General features: G+C 52.2%; 1 protein-coding gene across 1 annotated transcript in view; it reads left to right on the top strand.

Moving 5' to 3' along the window:
* Nucleotides 1–4,715: 4,715 nt before the first annotated feature.
* LOC104465675 (gastricsin-like) overlaps nucleotides 4,716–10,542 on the top strand; it is a 6,534-nt gene continuing 707 nt past the window's right edge. The window contains 9 exon segments of the mRNA XM_010078815.1: nucleotides 4,716–4,741; nucleotides 7,761–7,790; nucleotides 8,110–8,263; nucleotides 8,665–8,782; nucleotides 9,357–9,429; nucleotides 9,431–9,470; nucleotides 9,833–10,032; nucleotides 10,173–10,295; nucleotides 10,475–10,541. Of these exon segments, the coding sequence (XP_010077117.1) occupies nucleotides 4,716–4,741; nucleotides 7,761–7,790; nucleotides 8,110–8,263; nucleotides 8,665–8,782; nucleotides 9,357–9,429; nucleotides 9,431–9,470; nucleotides 9,833–10,032; nucleotides 10,173–10,295; nucleotides 10,475–10,541 (831 nt within the window).

Here is a 10,542-nt window from a genome sequence, read left to right on the forward strand (position 1 = left end):
TATATATATATATATATATAGCTCTATAACAGTTAACTGTGTTAAGCTTTAAATAAACTATTTAAATGAAGAGTTTCTAGGCTGTAATGTCACCCTTTGGGACAGCACTAGCAACTCCTACGTGGCAGCACAGGGCAGTGCCCTGGGAGCTGTGTTTGAACCTGCCTTTCCGCTGCCTGAGCTGAGAAACGCAAAATACTTCCTCTTCTCTTCCCCTTAGAAAGGGAGAAAAGGATGAAATGTTTTACGGAGGAAGAGGTGAGGACCCTTTCCCACCCGCACGGGAGGTTTGCAGGTAGGTTTAGCAGGGAAGATGCTGCTGGGTGGCAGCTTGTGTCTTGGGTGTCTCTGATGGGTGGGACGAGGCTGGGGTGAGGGTCTGTAGATATTTTGAGCTCCAGGGATCAGGGAAAGCACACGGGTGCGGAGCGAGCCCTGGCTGCACTCCCGTTTAGGTGGCTCTGTTTGCTTTGGGATAGCTCGCTTGGACCTTTTGAACTGCTGAGCTGACTTCCACATCCTTCAGGTAAACTGGGTTGTCTGGCTTGTGCCTCCCTTTCGTCTTTGATAAATCTGATGCTCCCCAGCCTCCCAAGGACACTGAAAGCAGCAGTGACAAGGAGGCAGCTGTGCCATAGCTGTGTGCTCACATAGCAAACACATTGTCGCCGTTCCCTGTTGGCATCCCTTCTCCCGTTTATAGCAGAGGATGCTGCAGCTTTTCAAAGAAGGAGAAAAATTTCCTTGACCTTGAAGATGAGAAAATGCAGAGCTGATGCTGGCTGCAGTGATCCAGCGGGTACCTTGCTGCACCGTCCTCTGCTCTATGTCCCATTGTGTCCCTCACGGGTGGCTGTGGGTTGGGGAGCAGCACTGCTGGCTCGGCACTTTGCTCGATGCTATTGCTAGCTCCCTTCTATTGCAGAACGCTTTGGGAATGAAAAGCCCGTCAGAGCTCACTGTCTGCTGTGGGTTTCTTTAAGCGATTAAATGGGAAATGCCGTGCAGGCAGCCAGGAAACCTGTTGTAATTTATGGCTTTCAGGGTTCACGTCCCAGCGATTTTCTCACTTTTTTGCTTTTCTGGAAAACTTCACGAGAGCAATATCCGCATGAAATAGCCAGGAGCCTTTGAGAACTTCTTAATATTCAATTTTGCAGGTGGTGTGAGAGTGCAAGGAGAGACTGGAGGTGTGTTGGAGCACTGAGGTGGTTCGTGGGGCACCAGGAGCAGAGTCAGTGTTCTGGATTTATTTTCCCTGTGATACAGCCCGAGCGGTGCTCGCCAGTGTCGCAGCTTCCTCTAGTGGCCACGCCTGAAATGGTTTCGGAGGAGAAACCAGTATGGGGTTGAAAGATGAGGCCATGGGAGTTCCCGTTTTCTCATTCCTTCAGTTCTTTGGTTTGGGTGATGGGCAGGAGGGATCCCTACCGAGAACTCTCTGGAGTCCTTCCTTGTTACCATTTCCTTTAGGTTGAAAATTCTATTTATGCAATAAGTTGTGTCTTTATGGCACCTTGTAAGGATGGATCTTACAGATCTTGCTTTGAGCCTTACATACAAGTTCTCTGGACTTTCCCAATGGATGAATACGGATGTGCGTGCCTGCTTGGGTGGGAAACTAAACCAGGGACACCCAGGGACTCCTCCTGTCCCTTCAGCCGTGGAGCAGAACACCTCACCCTTTGTGGCTGCATCCATAATCCGGTTTTGAGTTCAAGGGATCCATCCAGGGCTCTGGGCATCCAACCGATGCCACGCAGGTGACCAGGAGGAAACAAATGAGCGCGCGTAGATCTGACACCAGCGCTGGAGTCAGTCCCTGGAGCTGGGCTGGAGCTGTGACATCTCTTCCTCTCCCCAGCTCGCTTCTGCGAGGCAGATGGTCTGTCTCGATGTTTTGGCTGGGAATTGATAACTTGGAAAAAGGAGCCGTGTTCAGTCAGCTGTTGTGTTTGCTGAGACTTTCTTTGCTTCTGAAGAAACGGCAGCGAAACGAAGCTGTCCGGGAACTGTGAGCTGAGCTGGTGGTTTCTGGGCTTTGCTGGGGAGGGGGTTTGGGTGGCCCCACGGGGACCGGAGTGGGTCTTTGCTGGTCTCCTTCCTCTGCTCGTGAGATTGAAGTTCAGGGGATGTCTTGGTAGCAGCTGTGTGCTCTGCTGAGAGGATTTGACGTTCTTAACCTTTTAAAGTGGTTCTTGTTTGATTTTTGAGTTGATCAATGAGACTTCTTCCCCTGGTATTTCTTCCCTGGTGAACACATACACAGATCTTTTACCCTTCCCTTTCCTCAGAACCTGTTGGCAGGAATAGAGGTTCTCCTGGCACTCCGTTGTCTTTTATTGTGGGAGGGTTTTTGATTTTTTTTTTTTCTCCTTTTGACCCATTTTATGTGCCTGCATTAGGGAAGGAGGTTTGAGGATCTGTGAGTCGTAGCTGCCTTACAGGGAGAGGATGGCAGAGGAGAGGCTGGATTGTGAGGACTAAAGGATCAATATTTCTGCAAAGAGACTCGAACGTGTTCGTTGTTCCTGAAGTATTGTTATTTTTCTTACCTAAGCCATGCTGTTCCCTGGGAGAAAAACCAAACCAGGGCTCGGTATTACAGCTCTCAGTTCTCTCAGCCATTTTCTCCCAAAGTCTTTGTCCCTCCGCGTGATGCTGCTCAGCCCTCTGGGGTGTTACCTTGACTGTGAAGTATTATTAACGAATGATCGTTAATTAACTCATTGCCTAAATTCAGCTTCTGGGAGGGCTGCCCTCAGCCTTTCTGGGAAGTTTGTCTTTCTCCCAAACCCGGCTCGTCTTGAACCGCGGCGCACAGGCAGCAGAACAGGTTTGGATTCCTGCTACCGGCAGGACCAAGGGTGAATGCATTAGTGGAAATCCTCAGAGCTTTGAAGTTGGCAATTACAGGCCAGGGTATGGAAAAGGCTGGTTGTAAAGAAGGGATCTGATTTGTTTTTCTTCCATAAGTGAATGAGACCTTGCAGCTGAAAGGCCCGGATGCGCCGCTGTTGTCTCAAGCTCTCCTCCCGGCGGTTCTCGCTGTTACTCATCCTGGTCTCTTCACACTGAACATTTCTGATGTGGCAGAAAAACAAAGGTGCTTGGGGGCTGTGGCCACCGGGGATGCAGTTGCTCTGACCAGAGGGGTTGATCCTGCTGTGTAATTGCTTCTGCAGGTTATTTCCATGGGTATCCATCCTGTCCCTCTGTCCATCTCATCCAGGTGTCACCTCGCAGGTGAGGAGCAGCAGCAGCGCTGTGTGACCCGGAGCGCTCGTGTCTTACATTGCTGTGCACTACCAATGTATACAGAATAAATGAATATGATGATTAGCCGGTGGTCCTGTCTTTTGTGTGTGATGCAAAGAGAACTGTCACATTTCAAAGTGAACTTATTTTTTTTTTTTTTTAAATTGAAAGCCAGGCCAACAATCACCGGTTGTCCTCATGCAATTCAAGCTGGACTTCTTGCAGCCTTTTTTTCCAGGTCTCTGTCCTCTGAAGGAAGAATATCTGTCCTTATGTGTTTTACCCAGAGCAATGGGTGCTGCCTTCCGCCTGGCCAGTCTCCCCACAACAGGCTTGAAAAATAAATGAAGAGAAACCCATAAGCAGAGCCAGACACCTTTCCCTCTCTGGCTGTGACCCACGGGGAGATCTCTGCAGGACAATTCCACGTGCTGCTTGTCTGAGCTGGAAGCTGAGCGCACGGGAATGAGGATCTCTGGCCCGTGGGATGCAGGAGCTGAGGCTCCGAGGCCACCGACTCTTTCACGGTGATTCCCTTCGGGGCAGGACCGACGCTGACCGTTGATCCAGAGGGTGTAGACCAGACTTCCACTGAGCTGAGCATCATGAAGCTGCCTTGGGAATCGATGTGCTATGAATGCAGGTTGAATATAGCAAAGAATATTGCTGGTCTCTGGAGCACCTGCCCAGAGACCCAGTTTCCACCACGGGTCATTTAAGTGAGTAGTTTGGAGTGCTGGGATCTGGGGGCTGGGGGGAAGGAGGTTTTTTTACCAGTCTGGAACAAGATGTGGCTTCGCTCCTGGCTGTGCGGATCCAGGCACGGGGCCTCTCCGTGGGTCCTCTGCCGTCGCTCTGTGCAAAGGGTTGATTTACTTTTTCCAAACTCTCCAGCAAATGAGAGCTAATCGTGCGGGAACATGCACAGTTTAATTTCTTGGCTTGTAAAATTCCCCTGAAAACTCTTCCCAAGAGGGAATCGACTCAAGAACAGCTCATGGGGCCGTCTGTGCCTTCTCTGCAGTCTTTCCAACCCAAACCCACGGGGTTCTTTCCTTCAGGGTCAGTCCACGACCTTCTAAAATGCTGGAGGTAAGAACTGGAAGAAAAAAGAGAGGAGAATAACACAACCGGTGATAAACCCATGTTATTATTTCCATCCCAGGAAAACACAATGAAAGATTTTTTTACTTTCTAGGAAGATTTTGATAGATCTATCAGAAAGAAGTTGAAAATAACTTGAAAATAGCCAGGCATTTACCCCTGGTATTGACTTGGGAGTTTGCAGGATAGTCCTTAGTGTTGTGGGAAAATCTCTTGGGATGCGTGCGTTCGGAAACTTCAGGTACATGAGTGGACACGCATGCAGGGAGGTGGGGACCATTGAGGGGTGTGTAAGGAGGTGATGCAGAGCTCCAACATCAGCTTGGGGTCAGGAAAATGATGAGAAGATCATCATGAAGTGGCTGATCCTTGCCCTAGTTTGGGAGTTTAAATGTTAAACCTAGAGCCTGACTGTTTTGTTTCAGGAGCCGTTCCCATGGTTGCGTAGGAAAAGAGGAGTATTTAACGTGGCTGGAAGCTGCTCGTCTGTGTCCTATAATCTCTGTTTTGGAAATAAAAAAACTAAAACCAGCTTGTGCAGCACTGATGGAAGAATGCGTGCGCTTGTGTGAGGTTCATAAACACAGCTGCTTCGGACACCCACGTGCCATCGCGGGCTGCGGGTGCTCCCACCAACACCTCCTCCTGGTTGGAGAACCCCAGCAGAGAGCAACTGTGCTCCGGGTGAAGAGTTTGCAGCTATTTTAAACTAATCCCATAGAGCAGGACTCTTTAAATGGTCAAGGGGCAGAGCAGCAGCTTACACTCCATCCCTGGAGGGGTTCAAGGCCAGGCTGGATGAGGCTTTGGGCAACCTGGGCTAGTGGGAGGTGTCATGGGCAGGGGGTGACACTGGATGGGCTGTAAGGTCCCTTCCCACCCAAACCAGTCTGGGATTCCATGAGATGGGATTTGGCACCTTCGGGAAGGGTTTTGGGTGACGTGGTGCTTGTGACAGCAAGAGGCTTTAATGGCCAGGGGAGGCTCCTGGCAGCCCCGTATCCATGTTTATGAAGTTCTGCGCTCCTGTGCGTTGAGGCAAACAGCAAAAGCTTGTGTCTGGGGCAGAGGAACTGGGTTGGTAAATTGTCCTGGAGTTGGGACCAGTCGCTTCTCTGTGTTTTTGCCATGGGTAAAGCACAGCCTGGAGCTGACTGGGAAATGCAGGGTGATGGCAAAGCCTTTGGAAAGGTTTCTGTCCCCTGATGGCACTGGGACTGGTCTCTGCAGGCAGGAGAGGTCTTTGGGGCATGGGGGAGGCTGGATCCCCCTTCAGAGCCCGTTTCTAATCCTGTGAAACGCTCTGTCGAGAGCTACTGTAGGCTTTTGGGAGATGGTGCCCACCTCGGTCTGTTGGTTTAATAGGATTTATTGGCTTGTGTTGAAGTGCTTAAGCCCTCCAGCCAGCCAGGATGCTGCTCATCTCCTTGTCTCTCCAGTGTCCCAGGAAATTGGTGGGGTTGGCCATGGGATGCTGATGGGATCCCCGCTCCTCTGGGATAAATGGGGCTCCTTGGGCTGGTGCTGGCGGCGTGTAGGCTGGGCCATTGCACCGACCCAGAAAAGAAACCGAAAGCAAGGAAGGAGAAATGCCCAGAGCCTGGCCCCGAGGAGAAATCCTGCCTTGGGGCAGCGTGGGGACGTGCTGCTGGCCTGGTCCTGCTCCACGCAGGGACGCGGGATCTCTGATGTTAGAAACTGGAATTCCCGTTAGACCGAACGTCTCGGCAAACAAGCGCTGTCTGACTTTGGGTCAAGAAGTGCCAAAAGCAGCATGTGTTTGTGTGCTGTAGAGGGCACCTTATTCCTGTGTCTTTTGGCGATGCTGAGTCCCTGCGGGGACCCGCAGATAACACTCGGTGTATTGACGTTTTGATAACTGCTCTTTGCTTTCCGCCAGAATTTGCTTTTTATCTGATCTTAATAAGTTGATCTTTCTATCAATCCTGCTAGCAAACAAGATAATTGCTTTATTATAGTCTCCGGATCCAGCAAAGGACACACGCTCCCCGCTGCTCCCGAGGGAATAAAATCAGTGCGGAGCGTTGAGACGGGATGAGCACGGCGATACCGATGCCGGGCTATTGGAGGATGATGATGGAGAACATGATTTCCTCACTGTGAAGAGCCAGGCTGCTCAGAGCAGGGATGCAAGCTGGGCTGGAGGAGATCTAGAAAATATTTAGGTTATAACTGAAAACATTTTGGTCCATTTGCTAGAAAATGTTTAGGTTATAACCAAAAAAAATGTTTTGGTCTTTTTCCTGGAAAATATTTAGGTTATGACCAAAAATATTTTGGTCTGTTTGCTAGAAAATATTTAGGTTATAACTGAAAATGTTTTGGTCTGTTTGGGGTGTTTGTTGGTAGTTCGGGAGGTCTGTGTTTGTGGTTCTCTTTTTTTTTTTTTTTTTTTTTTCCAGAGGAAAAAAAAGCAAACAAGAAATTTTCTAACTTTCTGGGCTGTGCAAGGACAGGGTGGGTGATGCTGTGGCCCGAGGGCTGGATTAAACCTCCCTGTGTAGGGAGGCACAGCACCAGCCTTTGGATGCAGGATGGAAAGGGAAATGGTTACTCCATGGAATTTAAAAAAAAAAAAAAGAAAAAAGGGGGAAAAATATGTGATTTCTGTCCAAAATAGTCTAAGAGCAGAAGCAGGATGGAGCTGTACAACACATGGACACCAGCTGTACCTGGAGGAGAGGATGGTGAAGGATGGGGAGGCTGATGAAGAGGTGGGGAAGCGGAGAAGGATGGACCAGAAGTACTGGAAACCACCTACAGGAATGCAGGAGAAGAAATCTCACCCCTGGGATGGGGAGAGCAGAGCAGCCGGCTCTTTGCACCGTGTCCCGGAAAAGCCCCAAGGGCAGCATCCCTCCCTCCTCCACGCCAGGTCCCCGTGGCCGGCCGGCCGGGCGGAAGAACGTCAGACAAAAGTCCGACGACGTGTTTCCATCCAGCGCCAAGAGCCGCGAGAGCGTTTGTTTTGGGAAAAGGTTTGAACAGGTTTTGACGAAGGGCGATAACGCGCCGGCACGGTGACGTTTGGGTCCCTCCTCTCTTTGCTGCGATAAGAGCTGGCCCCTCACCGGATGGCAACACTTTGATCTCGCTATTGAAGACGTGTGTCGCTCGATTCCCCCCTGAGCGCCTCGCTACGGACACAGGCTTCTCAAAAATCCTCGTGGCCCAAAACACAAAGAAACTCTTGAAGCCGGGGGTGTGCGCGGCGCTAATGGAAACCGGAGGTCGGCAGATAAGGGGGAGTCGCCGCTTCCCAGTATAAAAGCGGGGAGCCCAGGCAGCCCAGCCCATCTGCTGCTGTCTCCGAGAGGGCGTGTGTGGACTTGGGGACAAATCCTGCGCCATGAAGTGGCTCCCCCCCGAAAAATGGCGTGTCTCCAGCTCTCGGAAGGACTGGTGAGGTGGGTGTGTGGCAGAAATTGTGGGGAGAGGGTGGATAACAGAGCCTGGCTGCAGGTGTAACCTGCGTCCCTGAGGATGCTGAGCAGATCTGACCCCAGCATCCTGCATCCCCATGGAGCATCGTGGTCCCCGTCCAGGCTGCAGCAGTTGCCGGGAGGGCAGCCCCTGGGGATGGAGAAGGCAGCTGAGCTCTGGGCTCCTGTTGTGGCAGCGTTCTAAGGAGCCCAGAGACCCAATCGTTTGAAACATCCAAATCTTCTCCTGATTTCCTGCTGTGGTTTGTTTTGTTTGTTGGGTTTTTTTTTCCCCCCTGTGCAGAATCAAACTGAAGAAAGCCAAGACTGTACGGGAGAGAATGAAGGACACCGGAGTGCTGGAGGACTACTTGAAGAAAGTTAAACGTGATCCAGTGAAGAAATACACCTCCAGTAAGGACCATGTTGTGTACGAGCGGATAACCAACCACCTGGATGTGAGTACCCCGGGTTCCCCTCTCGCTGCCTGTCCCTACACCACGCTCCCCTTTCCCTCCTCCTCCTGGAGCGATCTACTCATCCCTGAGCCTCCAGGAGCGAGAGATTCCCTTTTCTGACTCCTTTTTAAGCTTCTATTTTAGACTTTAGAAAAATTTTCCCCCAGCAATGAAAAGTGATGCTTTTCTATATCTAACAAAAGGCATAACAATATAAATATTTAATATTATGTATTTTGGGAGAAAAAGCAAGGTGAGTTCAGTCCCTTCCTGCCTGCTTTGTTATTTGCAAGAGTGAGCCCAGCATTCCCCGGCACTCTGCAAAGCCCTGGGATGCTGGCAAAAGCCAGGTCTGCCCCTGACCTTGCGGCCAACGGCGATACCCCGTTTCTCATCGACAGTCCTCGTACTTTGGGGAGATCAGCGTCGGGACCCCCCCGCAGAATTTCCTGGTGCTCTTCGACACCGGTTCCTCCAACCTGTGGGTCCCCTCCATCTTCTGCCAGTCTCCGCCGTGCTGTGAGTACCACTGCCGTGCCGCACAGAGACCCCCCAGCAGCAGGTCCGATGGCCGGGGGGGAAATCATGATGCTGGTCCAAAAATGATCCCGGCACGCTGCTCCGGGATAGCTGCTCCCCAGGGCCAGCTGTGCCGGGCGTGGGAAATACAAAGCTCTCCGCCCTGATGTGCCTGGCTAACGAAGATGCCCAAATCACTTTGGCCATCGTGGGTGGTCCCCAGCGCACAGAATTCACAGGGGTTGTGCCTGACTTTTTGTGGCCGGGCGGATGGAAGAGCAAAGCTAGGAATCGCGGAGCTGATGTCCTGCGTCCCGGCAGAGCTCAGCCGACGCGACTCGCTGCCAGCGGGAGAGCGATGGGGGTTGAACTGCCGATGGCTTTGCTCACGCTGGGTAGCTGATGTGGTTGTGATCACTACAGCTGGTCCCTGGAGGGGGATGCAGGCAAAACTGGGATCCAAACCCTAGAGAACACCACAAGGCAGAGGAACAACCCGTTCTGCTCTTCTTGATGTGCTCTCTGCCAGGGAAACCACGTGCTCAGGAGCTTTGTCCTCTTCTCTCTCCTGCAGTCAACCACGCCAAGTTCAACCCCCGCGAGTCCTCCACCTTCACCAGTGACGGCCGGTCCTACACCGTCTCCTACCGGCGAGCTCACGGTGCTGCTGGGCTACGACACGCTGAGGGTGAGCACGCCCCACACCATCCCTGGCTTCCCGGGCGTTGTGTCCCCAGCCCCAGCTGGGTGCCCCCATGGCAGAAGGCTGGGGGACAGCCCAGGGGCAGATCTCATGTCTCGTGTAGACAAGACTTGGACAGGGTCTGGGATGGGTAGAACCGATATAAAGTGCTTATTAACCACCATCAGCTGGGTTTTTACTTCATTTTAACCCAATTCCTGATGATTTTCCCAGCTGCCTGGAGATGTTTTCCCCAGCTGTGACCTTGCAGGTGCTCGTTGGGCTTTCAGAGCATCACCCATCGCACCCGATGGCCGCCCGGGTTTGCCCACGTGCGCGGGCTGACCTGGCGTCCCCTTCCCCTCCAGATCCAGAACATCACGGTCCCGCACCAGGAGTTTGGGCTCAGCAAGGACGAGCCAACCGAGCCGTTCTACTACGCGGATTTCGACGGGATCCTGGGAATGGCCTACGCCTCGCTGGCCACGGGAGGGATGCCCACCGCGCTGCAGGGCATGCTGTGGCAGGACCAGCTCGCCGAGCCCATCTTCAGCTTCTACTTCTCCCAGTAAAAATCTGCCGGGGCCCTTTGCACGTCCTAGTGTCCCTAGTGTCCCTCTGCCTGTCCCCTTGTGAATTTGTCCCTCGCTAGCCCGTGCGTATCGCACCGATTTACCAACCTCTGCCTCTGTAACTCTGTTTTTGCAGCCAACCCACCTACAGCTACGGGGGAGAGCTCATTCTCGGAAGAATTGACACTCAGCTATTCCGTGGGAACATTACGTGGGCACCAGTGACCCAGGAGCGTTTCTGGCAGATTGCAATTCAGGAGTGAGTTGTGTTTGTACCCGATGGGCATGACCCACCTGGGCAGCTCATGTCATGAGGATGGTACAGCTGTCCTCCAGGCACTCCATTTCAGAGCATCCCAGAATTACAGACCCAGCCAACACAGGTTTAGTTGCCAGTGGGTTCTTAAAGTGATGTCCTTCTCCCTGTTCTCCTCCCAGGTTTGCTATCGGGCAGTCAGTGACCGGCTGGGGGAGGCAGGGCTGCCCGGGCCTCGGGGACACGGGGG

This window comes from Pterocles gutturalis, unplaced genomic scaffold, assembly GCF_000699245.1.
Source record: "Pterocles gutturalis isolate BGI_N339 unplaced genomic scaffold, ASM69924v1 scaffold18783, whole genome shotgun sequence".
NCBI classification, from domain to species: domain Eukaryota; kingdom Metazoa; phylum Chordata; class Aves; order Pterocliformes; family Pteroclidae; genus Pterocles; species Pterocles gutturalis.